The sequence below is a fragment of the Phalaenopsis equestris genome, unplaced genomic scaffold (genome assembly GCF_001263595.1).
Source record: "Phalaenopsis equestris unplaced genomic scaffold, ASM126359v1 Scaffold000540, whole genome shotgun sequence".
NCBI classification, from domain to species: Eukaryota; Viridiplantae; Streptophyta; class Magnoliopsida; order Asparagales; family Orchidaceae; genus Phalaenopsis; species Phalaenopsis equestris.
Window position 1 is genome coordinate 249,586 of NW_018164980.1, and position 20,054 is coordinate 269,639.

General features: G+C 33.5%; 2 protein-coding genes across 4 annotated transcripts in view; one reads left to right on the forward strand and one right to left on the reverse strand.

The window, feature by feature from the left end:
* The window catches only part of LOC110028920 (exosome complex component RRP41-like), a 43,532-nt gene extending 26,149 nt beyond the window's left edge, over positions 1-17,383 (reverse strand). Inside the window, exons 1-3 of one of the 3 annotated variants that reach the window (XM_020730980.1) lie at positions 17,214-17,383; positions 13,374-13,561; positions 12,420-12,498 (exon numbers count right to left, since the gene is read on the reverse strand). In XM_020730980.1, coding sequence (XP_020586639.1) covers positions 12,420-12,498; positions 13,374-13,512 — 218 coding nt within the window. In that variant the 5' untranslated portion in view covers positions 13,513-13,561; positions 17,214-17,383. Of the gene's footprint in view, positions 1-12,419; positions 12,499-13,373; positions 13,639-16,222; positions 16,608-17,213 lie in introns of those variants that run through there. The other 2 variants (XM_020730979.1, XM_020730981.1) reach the window with 2 other exon arrangements.
* On the forward strand, positions 16,357-19,474 carry LOC110028997 (protein FAR1-RELATED SEQUENCE 5-like). The gene is made up of 4 exons (XM_020731093.1): positions 16,357-16,431; positions 17,111-17,350; positions 17,586-17,684; positions 18,482-19,474. The coding sequence occupies exons 1-4, from the start codon at positions 16,357-16,359 to the stop codon at positions 19,472-19,474; spliced, it is 1,407 nt and encodes a 468-aa protein (XP_020586752.1).
* Positions 19,475-20,054: the final 580 nt, after the last annotated feature.

The following is a 20,054-nucleotide window of genomic DNA, read 5'->3' on the forward strand; positions in this document are numbered from 1 at the left end:
GATGAAAACAAAACATTCTGACAAATATATAAAAAAACTAGAAAGAATTAGTTGAGAAGTGAATAAACCAAAGAAATGGTGGAAGTAGCTTCTTTCGAAAATAATATAGTGAAAATTAGCCTTGGGTGGTTGGACATATACAATGAAAGGTATTAACCGGTTAGATATGCAAATGGAATTAATATCAAAAGACTAGGAAAGAATAAAATATCTAAGATGACAAGAATAGAAGTTATTCAAAAAGACTTGCACTAAATAAGTTTAACATCTCATGCACACTCAGTGTGAAAGACAAAAAATGAAAATTAAAACTAATGATGATAATGATGGTTGAGAACAATGACTAAACTTTAGTAGGATTACTAAAAAAAATAGCTAGAGCCCAAGTGAGCCTCCAAATAAAATACCCACAACTGATGAATCTGCAAAATAAGCAAGGCTTAAGAGCTAGAAAAACTAATGGAATGGGTTGATAACTACTAAGCAAATGAAAACTAGACCATGATTTTATGAATATATATTAAGAAATTTTGTCTAGAACTCTCTAAAACTTGTTAGCTTAAAATCATATGTTCTTTTGTATCTTAGTACACAAATCCATGTAGATTATATTTTTTTTACAAAAAGGACAACTAAAGTTAACTAGATTATAATAACACAATCAAATTCACGATATTTTTCTTCTTCCTTCTCTCTTACAACAATAATGCGATTTCAAAGCAAGTTCCCAACAAATCAGAAAATCTCTCAAGTCGAATACAGATAGGAGCATCTTTTAAGATCTTGAAAATTCATAACAATCAATAATTATATATGATTCTAAGAAGCTCACATGAGCCTCACACTTTCAAGCTCGCATGTAAGAAAATAAGATAAAGGAAAATAGATAAGAGATTTCATAAATAAATTATCTTTAAATAAACTTATGCAAAAGATCTTGTTTGATATTGTACAAAAGTAACACGAATAAATTTGGTTTTAAAAAAAACATATGCCCTTAAGGGGCAAGGTTTTGTTAGATTTCAAACCAGTTATGATTTGAATGGTAATTCAACCAGCTATCAAAAAGAAAAACTAAAATCGAACAGATCAACTTGAAATTAAAGCAAGTTGCCTACTTTATTTTTTTCCTATGATTTAAAACCCATTAAATTATTGAATTTGTTCAAATTAAGTTAGTATTTTCTATTGAGTTCAATTTGATTTGGTATGACTCAACATGGTTTAAAAGTAATAAAAGAGGTTTAATATGTCAATTTAAGACCAAACCAAAATCTTTTTTTTTAAATGGCTTAAAATGCATTATATATAGCATACTTCATTTTTTTTTACTCAGTTCCTTGAAATTCCAAATCTTAACCAAGTTCAACCATTTGATTTATGATATGAAACCAAACATTTTATTATGTGATTCAAATTTTTACCCACCCTATTAGCCTTCCTCCATAAATGGAGACTCAATAGTAAGTAGTCTTCCATGATGTCAACGAAGATGCTGGGCAAGACCAAACAAATTTTTGGTCAACAAAAGATCAAAAGGAAACCAGATCCGCCCTAAATAAATCCAAGAATAACACCTAGGTTGCTTACGTTTGATGAAACATAGACATTTTTTTACAACCCTTAATTTCTTTGGATTGGACCAACCCTAAAATTTTATCAAAGTTTGGCGTAGCCTCGAACAAATATTTGAGTTGCATGCTTGCCTTTTCATATAACCTGAGCCTTCTATCAAGGTTTGGAACATCATAAGTGTTGAGCATAATTTTAGTGCCCTTGGCATTCCATGTAAATCTTGTGCAACTCAAGCATTTTGCATAAGATTGTTGTAACCCAAGCATATGCTTGAGTTTACTGCAACCTGACTCTTTTAATTAAAATTAATGCAACCTTAAAATTCTACTTGATTTTATTTAATTTTAATTGTTCTAATTGATAGAATTTACATGAACTTGTATTATTATCAACATGAATAGCCTTATCCTAACTACTTGGGGTTGATTTAAGAATTCATATTTTATCTTCATTCCTCCCAATATTGCATGAGGTATATCTTTACCAAGTCATTTTAAACAACTTCATTGATATTAGTTTATTTTCAACCACCTTACCCTAAATAGATTTTGTTTGTTTGTTTTCTTTTTTATTTTTATTTTTTTTATTTTTTTATTTTTATTTTTTTTGTCAAGGATTTGAACCTTGAATCTCCACTTTGGAGATCAAAGATAATATCTCTCAACCAAGAATATGGCTTAATGTAATAATTGTCATTTCAATCATCCATTTAACATAGCCATTCATCTATCCTAGTTCTATCACACATTCATTTTAATTTCTAATTTTCTTTATGCTCAACTTAACTATTAATGATTTTTAAATGTCTATCACTAATTATTTCAAGTCTTCATAACTAATATTTCTAAGAAATTTTATTTTTATTATCCAGTCTTAACTCTATAAATTATATCCGTTGAGATTTGGAATAAACCAACACACTTTATTGATAGAAGGAGAGGTATTTAAACTCAATCACAATGACATAATAATGGAAAGCAATAAAAACAGAATAAAATAACAATACAACAACAACAAAGCCTTAATCCCACTATGTGGGGTCGGCTACATGAATCATTTTTCTCCATTGCGCCCTAATTAGTGTCATATTTTTATTTAGTTCTAATAAATCAAAATCATTTTTTACACAATAAGCCCAAGTCTTCCTATATCTATCTGTCTTTCTTAACATAAGTCGAATCTAAAACATCTACTCTCCAAATCGAATCATCAAATGGTCGACGTTTAATGTGACCAAACCATCTAAGACGACTTTCTCTAATTTTATTTGTCACAGTAGATACACCAACCCTATCACGGATATATTCATTCCGCATTTTGTCTCTAAGTGTAAAGCCACTCATCCACCTAACCATTCTCATCTCGACAAAAGTTAACTTAGTATTATGCTTAAAGCATTGCATGTCTCACCACTGTCTTATAAAATTTTCCTTTCAGTCTAAGCGGTATTTTTCTATCACACAAAAGGCTCGAACATTCCTCCACTTCAACCAACCAACTTGAATTCTACTATTCACATTCCCATTTATATCACCATCGCTTTGAAAAACAGCATCGCTTTGAAAAACAGACCTGAAAAACAGACCCAAGATATCTAAATGGTTCACACCTTTTAATAATTTGATCACCCAAAGTTACATTTATGTCACTAGAGCTACTACTATTAAAATTAAATTCAATGCATTCAGTTTTAGTTCTACTCAAGTGAAGGTCTTTAGACTCCAATGTAGATGTCCATAATTCAAGTATTTCATGGGCTTTTTCTCTCATCTTATCCATGAGAAGGATATCATCAGCAAAAGGCATACACCAATGTACTTCCTCCTGTAAATGTCCAGTAAGATCATCCTTAACTAAAGCAAAAAGATATGGGTTTAAAGTCGATTCCTGATGTAATCCAACAGAAATAAGAAAATATTGGCCAATCCTCCTTCAATTTGAACACAAGTAACAACTCTAGTATACATATCTTTAATAACTTGAATATATGTCATATCAACATGTTTCTTCTCGAGAACTCTCCAAAGGATATCTCTTGGAACCTTATCGTAAGCTTTTTCTAAATAAATAAAAATCAAATGTAGATTCTCCTTATTATCTCTGAACTTCTCCATCAAACCTCTCAATAAATGTATAGCTTCCAAAGTACACCTGTCCGGCATAAATCCAAATTGATTATGAGAAATCTTTGTAATACATATTAACCTATGTTCAATTACCCTCCCATAATTTCAAATCATGACACATCAGCTTAATTCCTCTATAATTTGCACTCTTGTGCATCCTCTTTATTTCTTAAAAATGGGGACCAAAACACTCTTCCTCCACTCCTCAGACATCTTTTTAGTTTTTAAAATAATATCAAAGAGTTCAGTAATCCAAGAAACTCCCAAATCTCTTAAATATTTACACACTTCGATTGGGATATCATCAGGTCCTACAAACGTTCTATCCTTGATTTTTTTAAAGTCTCCTCAACTTCTTTTTTACTAATGCGACAGTAAAAATGAAATGTTTTATTATTATTAATGATATTAAAATCACTAAAGTCGGTTGTATTTTCAAAAACTTCATTAAAAAGTTTATAAATATAACTCACCTACCTATGTTGAATATCTTTTTTCTAAGAAAATCACTTTTTGATTTTCATCTTTAATACACTTGAGTTAAATCTTTACTTTTCATTTCTCTTTGTTTGGCCAGTTTATACATATATTTTTCACCCTCCTTAATATCTAATCTATTATAAAGATTATTAAAAGCAAAATTTTTAGCGTCACAGATTATTCATTTAGACTCCCTGAGGATCATTTGATATTTTTTTCAGTTTTCTAAGCTTTCAAATTTAAACCAATTTTTATAACATAACTTCTTATATTTTATCTTTTCTTGCACATCATTATTCCACCAACAACTTTTTTTTTATAGAATTTTTTTATTCTTCTAGTACAATTTTGGCTACTTGTTTAATAGTGTTTGTTATTTTATCCCACATAGCATTTGCTTCTTCATGAACATCCCAAATTTTGAAATCTTGGATTTTACTTATAAAAATAATTTTATTTGTGTTTTTTAAATTCTCTCATATAATTCTACAATGATGAGTCCTAGTATTCTTTATTTTACAACTATTCATCTTAAAATTTAGAGCTAAGAAACGATGTTAAGTACTTAAATCCTCACTAGGAATTACCTTAAAATCTTAACAATCTCGACGATCTCTTCTTCTCATAAGAAAATAATCAATTAGTATTTTATTAGATCAATTCTTATAAGTAATAACAAGTTTATCTCTTTTCTTGAATAAAGTATTAGTAATAATAAAATCATACGCTAAAGCAAAATATAAAATAGTTCCATCTTCTTCATTAGTCACTCCAAAACCGTAGTCATCATAAATATTTCTGAAATCTTTTATCACTCTACCGACATGTCCATTTAAATCTCCTCCAATAAAAATTCTTTCTTCAAGAGGTACCATTTGTATTAAGCCTACTAAGTCGTTCCAGAATTTATCTTTAGACCCTACATCTAAACCTACTTGAGTAACATAAGCACTTATAATATTAAAAATTTTAGTATCAATGATAATCTTAAGGGCTATAATTTTACCTCCAACTCTATTAATTATTACAATATTATCTTTCAAATGCTTATCTATAATTACACATACACCACTTCTAGTGCGACTCTTACCAGAATACCAAAGTTTAAAATCTAAGTTATCAATCTCCATAACTTTTTCTCCAACCCATTTAGTGTCTTGAATACATAAGATATTAATTTTTCTATGAATCATAATATCAACTAATTTCATTAATTTACCTAATTTACCATTAAGAATATTAGAATATTTATATTCTAAGATCTTATCCTAATATTAGTTTCATTAGTTTCATGGACTAACTTCTTTACCCGCATTCGTCCGTAATGCAGGAACTCTTGTTTATTTGACACTACACCCGAGCGTCAGTGTAGCGGCCCTTGCACACTTTTCACTGTATTCAGGCTATACAGCTCGTCGCTTCTGGGGATGCCCTAGCACTTACAAAATGATCAAAAAGATTCATGTAATAATTTTTTCGACAAGTTTTACGCTGGTTGTCGACTACCTAACACAACCCTCCACTTTTAACATTCAGTCTTGGGACCGGCAATGGTAGTGAATAAAATAACAATGAAAGAAAATAAAACAGGATAAATCAAAAGAGGAAAAATATAATCAGAGTATAAAATCAAATAATAAGTAATAATAGTATAATTAAATACTCTCACTCAAGTTGAAGCATAGATGTCAGTCATGTTCAACTTAGAGTTGAAGTCATCAAACAATAGGCAAGACAGATTTTTGGTGAGGATATCTGCTAGTTGACCACTGTAGAGCACTTATGGAATCCAAATCTCCCCTAATTCAATCTTTTCCTTAATAAAGTGTATGTCGATCTCCACATGTTTGGTACAATCATGTTAGACTGGATTATAAGCAATATTGATTGCAACCTTATTATCACATAATAGTTGTAGTGGTACGGAGATTGGAATACTGAGTTCACAGAGCATGATGCATAGTCAAAGAGCTTCACAGCTTCATAACAACATAAATCGGAATTCAGCTTCAGCACTGCTTCAGGCAATTACAGACTGTTTCTTGTTTTTCTGCGTGACAAAATTGCCCATACAAATGAGCAATGTCACGAGGAGAAAAGCCGATCATGAACTAATCTGGCCCAATCAGCACTTGTATGCACCGCAATAGATCGAGAGGTGTGGAGGAAGAAAAATAACCATGAGCCCCGCGTACCTTTTAAGTACTGGAGAATCTGGTGGACAGCTTGTAGGTGGTGCTCGTAGGGGTCATGCATTAATTGACTCACTATTCCAACTGCATGGCATATGCCGAGGCGAGTATGAGCGACGTAGATGAGTTTTCCCACAATGCGCTGATAACGAGTCTTGCTGACAATTACAGCATTGAGAATGTCAAATAATTTTGCACAGAAGAAATTTGTACTCTGTCAAGAAATCAATCACATATTTGCACTAAGATAGGCATTCCTCGAGATGACAGAGTCATTTCCATGCCTAAGAAGTACAGAGAGATCCCAAGTCCTTCATCTCGAAGAATGAAGCAAGGATGTCTTTTAAGGACTCCAATGCAAGAAAATCATTACCTGCATAAATAATATCGTCAACATAGACAATAAAAATAATTACCTGACTATTGGAAGAATGCCTAAAGAAGAGAGTGTGATCTGATTAAGCTTGAGTAAAACCATGGCCCACGACCACCTTTGTGAACTTCTCGAACCAGGCTCTTGGAGACTGTTTTAGCCCATAAAGAGATTTTCGTAGTCTGCACACTTTTCCTATGGAGGCAGTAAACTCAACCCTAAAGGAGAGACATGTACACCTCTTCTGTTAGCTTTCCATTAAAGAATACCTTATTGACATCAAGTTGGAATAAAGGTCAACCCAGATTCACCGCAAGTGACGAGTGTTCAACTTAGCCACTAGAGCAAATGTCTCCTCATAATCAACTTCATGGGCCTGAGAGTATCCTTTGGCCGCCAATCTTACCTTGTTAGGTTCAAAGGACCCGTCAAAGTTGAACTTGGTGTTGAAAATTCATTGGCACTCGACAGCTTTCTTACCCAATAGAAGAACCACGAGATCTCACGTATGATTCCGCTGAAAGGCATTCATCTCCTCCATTACTGTCGTTTTCCAGGCAGCGTCAGCAAGAGCAACCTCAATAGTAGCAGGGATTTGATGGTTTGTCAAGACACTAGCAAATGCTCTATAAGTCGATAATAAATTATGGAAAGAGACATATTTTGTCATAGAATAGAGGGAGCAAGTTTGATTGCGTACCTTACTCGGAAAACTCATTTCCTCATTTGAAGGAGGGGCCATGTTGAGGATGTCGTCCGGAGTAGAGTCATGGTCTTGTAAGGAGGTAGTGAAATCCAGATTAGGAGTATTGGGAAGAATGCATCGAGTGTAGACACGGACAATGAAAGGAGGACATGGTGCATTTAACGAGACAGGTGACTCCTCAGCGGTAGAAACACTGAGAGAACTATCCATAAGAGTGGGATAGGGGACAGTGTCGAGGAACACAAGCTCCCCCCACACTAGAGGTCGACCTAGAAAAGTATGGAACACTTTCAAAGAAAGACATCAACACTCACATAGATTTTGTTTGTGGTCGGGTCAAGACATCGATACCCATTTTGAGTTGCAGGGTATCCAAGGAAAATACATTTTATGAATTTTGGATCAAGTTTACTCTGAGTAAAGACAGTGTTCCGAATAAAGGCAGTGCACCCAAAAACCTCAGGATCTAATGTGGAGAAGACCCGATTGATAGGGAAGCATGAAATCAGGATTGTTAATGGGGGTCGGAACTTGTGAATTTTGGAGGGGACTCTATTTCTGAGATAGGTGGCATTTGGAATGACATCGTTTCAAAAACTTTTCAGGACATTGGATTGAAACTTAATGGAGTGAGCAACGTCAATAAGGTAACGATTTTTCTCTTAGCTACATCATTTTATTTAGGAGTATCCGTACAAGAACTATGATAGAGGATACCTTTACTAACCAAAAAATTGCTCAAAACAGAGTTGAAAAACTCACGACCATTATTAGTCTAAAGGACCTGAATAGTAGTTTTCAATTGAGTTAAGACCAAAATGTAGGAGTTTTGGAATGTTACAACGACTATCGACTTGTCTTTTAAAATGCAAACTCACGTCATTCGAGTGTGGTCAACAATTAAGGTTAAGAACCACTGCTTATTTATGTAGTTGAGAGTGCAAAAAGGACCCCATATGTCACTGTGAATGAGAGAAAGAAGCGGAATGTATGTGAGGTGTGTAATGAACTCGGTGATGTTTGGCTAACTGACATGTTTCACGACTGAAGTTTGAGAATTTTTTATTAGAAAACACTAAAAGATAAAGCTTTTTAAATATTTAAAAATAGGGTGTCCTAAAAGGCAATGTAACAACATGACGAGACATTCAACAACTCGAGATAAGCTATAACTTTTGAGTGTCTTGTCTTCACTCTCCGTGTTATTTTTTTGCAAGTATCAAAGTCTGGCTATTCTTTTGGCAATCATCTCCTAGAACAAAACAAAATCATCAGAAGAAAAATTAGAAATGCAATCGATATTACCTGTCAACTTGCTGATAGATAATAAATTACATTGTAATTGAGGAACACATAAAACAAACTCCAGAGTAAAATCGGTCGTTAGTACAACCGACTCTTTACCAGCAATAGACTACATGATCCATCAGCAATTTTGATAGTATTTTTTCAGAGTATGGATCGTAAGTTAAGAAAGCTTGCAAGCAGTCAGTCATGTAATTCGTGGCACCTGAATCAATAATTTATGGACTAGAGGAGAAATATACTTTGAGAGTCATAGAAAGAGTGCTTTGTCGGACATGAGAGGTCGACCGACCCACAGAGACTTGATTGGCTCCAAGAAGCTTGGTCAATTGCTTCATCTAATTCTTTAGGGATTCGGAGGATTCTGGGATGTTCCAGACAGGAGTTGGTCCTCCAGTGGAGTTAAGAACACCTTCTGAGAGTGATTCATTTAAAGAATCAGTCATAACTCCGACTGAGCCAAAGGATATGTTGCGAGTCATCAATGAATTTCGGTAGAATCTCAAGACACGAAATTGTAGAAATTACAGGAACCCTTCCTGCAGGAATTGTAGAAATTGAAGGTAGAAGGTAGCAAAAGGAACATTGGAAAACGGAAAGATGTTAGGAATCGGAGTAGAAACAACGGCAAAGGGTAAGAACTGCAGTAGGAACAGCGGCAGAAGGAAATGGCATAAGATGTTCACAGTTGGAATACGAACAACGGCAAAAGGTAAGAACTACAGAAAAACATACAGTAGAAACCCTTCCTAAAAACGACAGAAGATTTCACAACAATAGCGGCAAATGTAGAAGAAACTGCAGCAAAAAAAGGCATCAGGAACAGTGGAAAAAAGGAAACTGTGGCTACTTCATAGCGTCAAACAGGAACAATGCGTTGAGCAACATAAAAAAAGAGGAGGTCAATGGCTATGGTTGAAACTGTTGGAAGGTCGGCTGCTAGAACCGACAGAGGAGGTAGTAGGCTGTTGGATCTAGGGTTAGGCTTTGATATAGTGTTGAGAATTGAAATATACTAGCACACTTTTATTGATAGGATGAGGAGTATTTAAACTCAATTTCAATAGGTATAATAAAGAAAATCAATAGAAACAAAATTAAAAAACAAGGAAAGAAAATAAAATAGAATAAAGCAAAAAAGGAAAAATATAATCAGAGTATAAAATCAAATAATAAGTAATAATGGTATAATTTAATAACATCCTCATTCATATTCTTATTTTTTTTTATAAATAGATCAAAAATAATTAAAGCCATCACACCAAAGTATAAATTTATCTTCCAATAATTTTAATTGATATTATCAATCAATTTTTATTAAAATTTAAAGCCCGATAAAATACACTAGGATGCTTTTTTTTTTCTTTCGTATGCAAAATGTGAAGCGAATCTTTCTTAAACTAAAATGCATATGAATTGTATATCATATATACACATATTATGTGTATAAAGTAAAATTTAATCAAGGCTAAATAGTATCACATAATAATTTCCAACAAATATACTGAATCACTCAAATAAAATAATAAATATAAATTATTTAATGAATAAGTTATAAATTTATATGAAATATAAAATGAATATGATGTGCATATCTAGTTTGCCATCTATCTTCAATAGTTAACTTGTAAATTCTAATTTCTACCCATTTCTGTTATGCATAGGGATCACAAAAAAATTAAAATTCTTTCGTAAATTAATTAAAATTTCAGGAAGTTCAAAATTTAACAGCAAAATTAAAAGCAAAAAATTTAAATTTAAAAATTATATTTGTTCAACACAAAAACTTAAAGTAAATACATAAAATCTCAAGTCCCACAAAATAACACATGCCATCATCCTCTCTTTCATTCACATAATCTCTCTCTCCCATAGGTAGAATTTCATCATCTTCAAAACCTTTTTCTTCTTTAGAGTCAACCTAACCTTCGTTTTCCAAATAAAAAAATAAATGTAGGTCAAGATGAACTATCCTTAATTGTAAATGAACTTCCACTTCATTTTTATTTACTAAATCTTAAAGAATACTTTCAATAAACTTCTATTGATACTAATTAATTTGCTACCAAGTTAGTTTCATAATCACCAAAACATTCCTATTTAATATCCTATATTTGGCTAATTATTCGCTCACAAATTTCCCTAATATACTCCAAACTAATTGGATCAATAACAATTCTTAAATTGAATCACTTTTTCAATGTTAGGTTGTACTAAACATCAATTTGTTTAAATGCATTGATCCTAATTTCACTTCTTCGCATCAATGTGTGGAAATAAAATCAATATGAAATGTGTGTGTGTGTGTGTGTAGATAATTCCTCTCACAACCAATAACAATACAAGTCAAACACAACTTTTTAACCGCCATTTTTTTTATGAAGCTAGGATTAAAGCGTCATGCATCTCACCAATTCATTGTATTCAAATTACATCATTACATTCCAAATAAAAAACTCTCATCAATTACATAAGTTCCAAATTTTGTAACATTGATAAAAAAAATCTAATTAAAATTTATTATACATTGCAAAAGGCAAACTTAGTTCACAAATAAGCTTCCAAACTAGATGTAAATAGAGACCTTTGGATTAACCCATGTCCTCATTTGGGTCTTCCACCAATCTATCAATAACTGCATAAAATCCCTCTCTTAATTGAATATCTACTTCTAATTTAGTTTTGTACTTGTAAAAAATTTTGGGTTAAGATAGTAACTGATATGATGAAATGGGTTGGCCATCATAACTCCGCCTATCATTAAAGACATGACAGGCTTGCTTGTATTTCTTTTCCTCTACCAAAATGCACCTTAATTATATAATTCATTATATACATCACATCATAAATATAACCCATAGATAACATCCTGTCCTGATCAACTAACCTCAACATCTTGAACAATAAGTTTATGACTTTCAAAGCAGAGGCATTCCAGAATGTAGCCTTAGCAAAGTTTCATTAGCTTTTTTTCCCTAATAATCTAACAATAAATAGGAAGTTGTTCCAATCTTTAGAGACAAACATGCATCTTAAATTTTCTTTTTGTTGATTTGTGCTCAAAATAAAATAGTTACATGTATAACCTAATAGTTTGTAGATCATGATAATATATTTGGCCCTTAAGGAGCTCGATGAAAAGCTAAATTGACTATTTAAGATAATCAAAAAATATTTTTGCCAAACTGGCTTATTGAATTAACCGCTGATAAGCCGAGATATCTAACCAAGATGATCTGAACTCACATGTCAAACCTAACTATTTTAGAAGTCGGCTCACCACTTGAGTTGGGTTCGATCAAGGAGGATCGGCTATAAATCAATGACAGTTGGCGGTGAGTTTCAGTAGCATCGGGTGCGAGAGCAGAGAGCGAGGGAGAAAGAGAGAGAGAGAGAGAGAGAGAGAGAGATCTAAAGTGACAGGTATGCATGAAAAATGAGAGGGGGGAGGGTCTGCTGGCCTGAAAATGGGTATTATTTTTATTTTTATGCCCCATCACGGCCGTTGCATATGAGGGAGAGGATTATATTTTCTTTTTGTTTTTTATTTATTTGAAAAAAAAAGGATCAGCACAATTACCTCAAACTATGTAGTCCTTAACATAAATTATGGAACCAAAGAAAAAACTATGCACTATTTGGAGCCACAGAATTGTACTCACACTGATACAATGACCTTGGTCGAGCCAAACTCAGCATATGCTGACCCTGATGCAACACTTGCTGCACCTGTTCTGAGAACTGAAAGACAATAATTAGCCAACTCAGGAATGGATAATGTATTTAACCATTATATTAAGTATTTTAAACAAGAAAATTGTGTGACAAAGAAAATAAGAGAAATACAAGTTGATGATCATAGATCTGTGATTTTGTAAGATAAAAGAACGGCTACAATCGACAGTATTTAATGCAACATCACCAGAAAAGTACCCATTTTAGTTCAAACTGGCATGAAACTGACAAACTGAGACATTTACAACTCTAAACTATATAATATATTACTTTCCTAATTTTTCATGAGCATTTAATGTTTATTAGGTGTTAAAACATAAAACTGTTAGTTGCTTCAAATAAAAACCAACAATTAAGTTTGAAGACATCAACAAGGTTACAAGAAATGCTTGGTCAAATGAAAATGGCCCATAATGTGATATCTACAAACTTCAGCAATGCATTTGAGTGGAACATGTGGTTATCAATGCATGAATAGACAATAATAACACTAAGCACAGAAGTGTCTTCATATCAACCCATGCTTTTGCCATTACTTCGCATCAAATTGCAAAAACGCTCTTTGCAATCATCTACAGTTAGAATGCCAATACACAGCAAATTCAAGAAAACAAAATTGCAAGCTTCTGTGTCAACAGCAAAAAAAGGTAGCAAGCAACCAACGACATAGTAGCAATGATCATTCGGGACAAACTAACAAAAACTCATGTTCACCCAGCATTAGAAAAGGCAGTTGAAATACACACACAAACGAATAAATACTAAACATAAATAAACATAAACGAGACCTTTTATGGTAAAAAGCATCGACCATCTAGTGCACAATAGTGAAAATAGAAAATTCATAAAATAAAACTTTACGAAGTGGGTCAGATATGTACAGGCGGGTCTGCACTGATGGAAATTCCGACCATCGGATCGAGCCCAATCAACTTCTTGAAAAGTTTTCCTTTTCTGTTCTTGTTGTTTCCTTTCCAAGCATTGCGATGGTGAATAGGTCCCAGATGTTCCAGTAGCCATCTCGGAGATTTCTGGAGCTCTTTCCGCCTTAATGTCCTTCTCGTTTGTCCTGAGAAGTGATTTGTCATTCCTCATCCAACAAAACAGAACAATTTCAGCAACATAATAACTGACACTTTGACTTTCCTGAATTATGATTGAGATAATAACCTATATTAAGGGTTAATTATAAACAACAATATCCACCAAAAATACATTAGAGCGATTAAAAATCTTGAAATCCATTTAGATTATTTTCTAAACAGAATAAAATAAATAATATCATACAAGTCACATGAGCTCGAATGTAAAAACTAATACCAGCCACTATAAAGCATGCATACTAAAATCAGAATCTGAGATAGCGCCAACTAGATAGTGCATGTTTAACGGATGTGTTAATCAAAATGCAGAATGGAAACAAATGAGAACCATTTGGTATGAGAAGGCTTGCTATAAGCAAGGAAAATATTGTAAGAGCCAACGCAAAGCATGCATATAGGCAAAAGATGTGAAGGATGCATCCTAGATAATAAAATGAATCTCCGCAGTGCAACCAACATTAGGGGCATCATGATAGCTAGTGAAAGCAACGCTCCCACTATAAGCTATCAGCTCCAATTGTGAACCAATTGATTCCGGTAAGCATTTGCTAATCCAAGCAGTATGTACCTTGATCTACTTAAGAGCTAATCATTAATTACAAAGCTTTTTATCCCTGAAAAATTATTGAATGATTGTATATATCGATCATGTAAATTGTAAAAAAATCATGTCTCAATATCATAACATTGAAACCTAGCAAAAGTGCAGTTGTCAATACGCAAATGATCTACAAAAAACATGATCGACAATAAATGCACTATGTTTAAATGGCACAAGATAGTTTGCTTTGCATGATGAGGTAAACTACTACAAATGTTCAAATAAGCATATTGAGGTAAATATGCAAAAATGCAAGAATCAAATCAAATCTACATAAAACATGCACCAAAAAGCATACATATGAATAATTCCATGCAGAAAACCACACACACAACAGTTCAAAGGAGGCTCTACTCATCAATACCACTAGCCTATAGCAAATTATGAAACTTAATTTGGGCCCTTACTATGCGCAATATTAGCCATTACCAATCTTAGACTTTTGATCACCCAAATACTCAAAAAAAAATTATTGCACAAAACTTGAAACCAAATAATAAGACACACATAACCTTTAGTTAGCATGGAAGTGTATGCATTAAGGGCCTGTCTAGTAACGGGTTTACAGCAGGATTTAAGCTGGATTTAACCTAAAAATTCCCTTAAGCAGTTAAAGCTCAGGTTCAACCTTCGGAATAAAGGACTTAACTATGTGATTTCGGGGAGATTAAAAAATTAGTAATTCATCAATCATATATTATTCTAACATAATTTAATTGGGAATTCATCTCAATTGTGTTCTTCATAGACTATTAAATTGCTTGATGTTTAATTCTAGGTTTGCCTCTACGTAAACCTCATTGATGAAAGGTGGTTCATTCTATGCAAATTGTCACATTGAGAGTTTAATTTAAATAAATCTAAGCTTGTGATTGTCATTACCCGGCCCGGGAGTTTGGAATACCAAGACGAAAACGGACGGCCGAACAATATCTAAACATTTTCATTGTTTAAACAAAACCATTTAAAACGTAAAAGAGACATCTATATACATGACTTTAATTTACAAAATTCATTCAGATTTAAAACTTTTACAACTTGTAGCAAAGTAAAAATCGAAATGTTATATCTACTCTCTGGGCTCCTCGAATTTGTACACATAATTTTTAGGATTTATCTACTCTAAAGGAGACTTTCTTGAAAAATTGTAGCAACTGGATGTATAAGTTAAACTACTAAATGAGTAAATATCTCTAAATTATAATAACTCATGTTTTAAAATATTTTATATAAACTAAAACAATAAATTTATAGTTTTATAAAGTAGACAACTAAGTCAGTACCATATGGGGGTGACTACATATACATATACATAAATCATATTTTCATTCTTTCTTTTATCTAATAGTTATTTTAAATAATTTTAGCATATGAAAAGTACAACATTTACAGTTTAAAAGAAAATAATAAAAGTGGTGAAAATATTTGTAGTTGATTTTAAAAAAATAATAATAATAAAATAAAAAAATATTTACCCACTTGCATAACACCATCGCTTGCCTTTTCTTCAAATCAAATTAGTCATTTGATGTAACCACGGTAACACATTAGATTTGATTAGTTTCTACCATAATTTTGTTCAATCTTTCATTTTAATTCATACTTAATTGCTATTATTATTATTATTATTTATTCATACATTCATGTTTAATTTATTAATATATATTGTGATTAAGATAATAATATCAAAAGTAAATCAATTAACTTCCAAAATTTTCAATTACATCATAATATTTTGGCATGCATGAATTAGAAGCAACAAAATTAGGTTTTTAAACATAGAGTTCTTATATTTTGTCTTTAGTTTAACATGAATTAGTTGAGAAAATAACAATTACGTATTTAAATCAGCTTCATACTTGAACTTCCTCCCTCATAGCAAAGAATCTTTTATGATTTAGTTTTCTCACCAAACCCCTATAGCAAGATTTTACAAAATTTCAAAATTTTGATTTAGGGTTTCTGAAATTTCTCAAAACTTTTGCAAAAATTAGAAAACAAAAAAAATCAATTTTGAAATGCTTACTTAACACAAAAAAACCTTTTTTTTCCTTGCTGCCCTACGGTTTCCCTTCAATCGGAGCTTACAGTTGCTCGGTCGCACATGTTCTTCCGGCAGTAAGAACTTCTGCTTGTGCCACTCGAGACGCATGAGTCATCATGAGCGATCGCCTTCCTGGACGATCGCCGCTTCCCCCTTCAGTGATCCTTGAAGCTCACGGTCTCGCTTATGAGGCCGAAGGGAGCGCCGCTCGTGCACAATCACCCTTCCTCCCTCGCTCGTTCGCGTGGAAAACACCCTAGCTCGGCTTATCTGTGGGAAATGCCGGCTTGCGTAACTGCGAAATTGTCGCTCAATCCACCCTTCCCTCCTTCTCGCACTTGCTATCTCGCCCTCTCTGTCTCTCGCGCGTTCGGTTTGAATGAAAGGAGGGAATAATTTCCCGTAGGCGGTGCGGGGACAAAGCCGGTAATACTATTTTTTTCAGGATTTATCTTTGATTAATAAAGGATTATCATTACAACAATTGTGCATAATCGCTCTCATTCAACTATCTATTTGTAACCTCTAACAAAATTCATCATCTAAATACATGAGAATTGTGTGGTATGTATGTAAATGCCCCCAACAATATAAGACCAAAGTAAGGTTTTAGATTTTTTTTTCCACCTTCGGTTCAATCACACAAAAATCAGCTTAGATATAATCCAAACCAGTAATCTAATCCTATTAACACATTACAAAGATTCAAAATTTCAGTATAAATAAAAAGAATAAACCTCTAAATCGATTATATTATGGTTCCTCTAGTTATGAGTCGTGACAATGAAAATGCAAGGATGGGGAGGTTAATACTGGGAGGAAAACGGTCGGTCCTGTTAGTCTATTCTTGGATGGGAAGGAACATTCTAGGTTGAGAGCACTTTTACCGGAGAGTTGCGGCTGCCGGCCTCCTACAGGGGCCGAGGGGAGGGGAGGAGGAAACAGAAAGAAACAGGGGCTACAGCAGGTATACCTCCTTGCTGGGTGCCCTTGAAGCTCGACAGAGATCTTCCAGGATCAGCAAGCACCGCCGCCGACACTCGACGCTTGCAGCTCACCGTCCCGCTAGTACGCGCCCTAACTAATTCCTTTCGAGGGGACGAGCATGGAGTATGCGAAATTTTTCCCTCAGGTCCCGTATGAGCGGGCCAGCCCGACTTGTAAAATTTTACTTATCATCCTGCCTCCCTCTTTTTTTTTTTTTTTTTTTTTTTTTTTTTTTTTTTTTTTTTTTTTTCATCTTAATATTTTTGCTATTATGCCTTCAGAATACAGTAAAAAATTTCTATTCTGCATAATACAGTAAAAAAAAAGATTTCAAAAAGTATTTTTTTTACTCTATTAGGGTTTGGTCGCTGCATTTATGATGGAGATAGATTTCTCCCTTAATGAAGAGTTAGAGCACATGGATGACGAGATCAATGTCAACGCGTTTGAAACGGAGGTAAAATTTCTTGCTTACTTGAATTCGTTTCCTGTTTTCCGTTTTCCAATTTTTTCTTCGATTGTCATGAGTTTTTTTTTATTATTTTCAAGGGTTTAGGGTTTACTTGTATGCGGGTATATTGAAGAAATACTCAATAACCCGAGAATAACCCAACAATAACCTTAGAATAACTCGAGAAAAAGTAACATACCAGCTCTTTCAAAAAACAATGAAATATTCTGAGAATCTTCGATTGTTGTGAGGTCATTTTTTTATTATTCAAGGGTTTAGGGTTTACTTGTATGCGGGTATATTGAAGAAATACTCAATAACCCGAGAATAACTCAATAATAACCTAAGAATAACCCGAGAAAGTAACCTACCAACTCTCTCAAAAAAAGTAAAATGTTTTGTGAATCTTCGATTGTCGTGATGTTATTTTTTTCATTATGTTGTGGTTAGGGTTTATTTATCTTCTAGTACATTGAAGAAATACTCAATAACCCGAGAATAACCTAACAATAACGTAAGAATAACCCGAGAAAGTAACCTACCAGCTCTCTCCAAAAAAGTGAAATATTGTGTGAATATTTGATTGTCGTGAGGTTTTTTTTTTCATTATTTTGTGGTTAGGGTTTATTTATTTTCGGGTACATAGAAGAAATACTGAATAACCCGAGAATAACCCAAAAATAACCTAAGAATAACCCGAGAAAAAGTAACCTACCAGCTCTTTCAAAAAAATGTGTAATAGTTATAGGGTGTGTTCTTTTCTGAATATATGACTATCTCTATGGTATAATTCAAATTTGTAGTTATCTGGGCCAGAAACATATTGCAATGATCCAATTGCTCGTAGCTTTTTTAATATTATTGTCTGTAATGAGGAAGAGGCTTACAAACATTATTGTGCTTATGCATATTATGTTGGTTTCACTGTACGCAAGGACCGCACAACTTATTGGGCAAAATCCAAACAAATTAAGTCGAAGGATTATATTTGTGGAAAATCAGGTCATAAAAGAGAATCGCAGCTAGCCACTACTGTGAAGTATAGAAAAGCGGATACAAGGACTAGTTGTCAAGTAATGGTTCGCCATGCTATTGATCTTGATGGCAACTGGACCATAAAGAAATTTGTTGAAAGTCATAACCACCCCTTGGCGGAATCCGGTGACAAGCACCTTCTACGTTCCAATCAGAGGATTAGCGAGTTAAATGCAAATTTGTTGAGATCAATTACAGGTTCTGGGAATAGAGCAGTGGATGCATTTAATTTCCTTGCTATAGAGGTTGGTGGAGTTAAAAACTTGGAGTGTACGAGGCAAGATGCATACAACTTCATTCAAATGGATAAAAGAAGTAGAATTGAACTGGGTGATGTCAACTCTCTCTTACAATTATTCACGGAGTGCCAAAATGAAGATAACATGTTTGCATGGGATTTTCAAAGTGATGAGGAGGGCAGACTTACAAGCTTTTTCTGGAGTGATGGGTCTTGCAGACTAGATTATGACTGTTTTGGAGATGTCATCATTTTCGACACTAGCTACCATTTGAATAAGTATAATTTATGTTGTGCTCCTTTCGTATGGATTAACCACCATCGGCAAAATGTTCTATTCGGAGTTGGTTTTTTATCTGATGAGATGATAAAATCCTTCAAGTGGTTATTCAAAACCTTCATTTGTATAATGGATGATAAGCATCCAATTACAATGTTTACAGATCGGGATCAAGCGATGACAAGAGTCATTGCATATTGTTTTCCATTCACAAGACAGATTATGTCAATGACATATCTATAAGAAAGTATCGTCGAAAGTTCATTGTGGTGTGACGTATAAGAGTGTTAACAATCTATTTTACAAATGCATAAGCAAGTGTGATTCGGAAGAGGAGTTCAAAGTTACTTGGGCTCTAATGATCGAGCAAGGAAACCTGCACAAACCTGCACAAAACCTGCACAACAACATGTGGCTAGATGCATTGTACCGTATAAGACATAACTAGTCAACTGCATTCAATAAAGAAATTTTCCGAATGAGAATCTTATCTACGCAAAAAAGTGAGTCCACAAATAATGTCTGTCATTGTGCATCTAAGTCCACTAGTTCCCTCACAGATTGCTTTCTGGGTCTAGAAAATATTATGAAGTCACGGAGAAGGAACGAAATGGATGAAGAATTCAAAAGTTTTCAGAATGTTATTACACTGATAGTTAAAACAAGCCCAGTGTTGAGGCAAGCTCTACTCTATGTTTCTACTCTATGTTTGAGGTGTTTGAGGAAGAGTTACTTCATGGGCTATGTGGATTGACTGTCGATTACTCAGTTGAGAGTCCATCCGAATTCTATGTTAGAGGTTTGGATAATCAGGACACGAGTA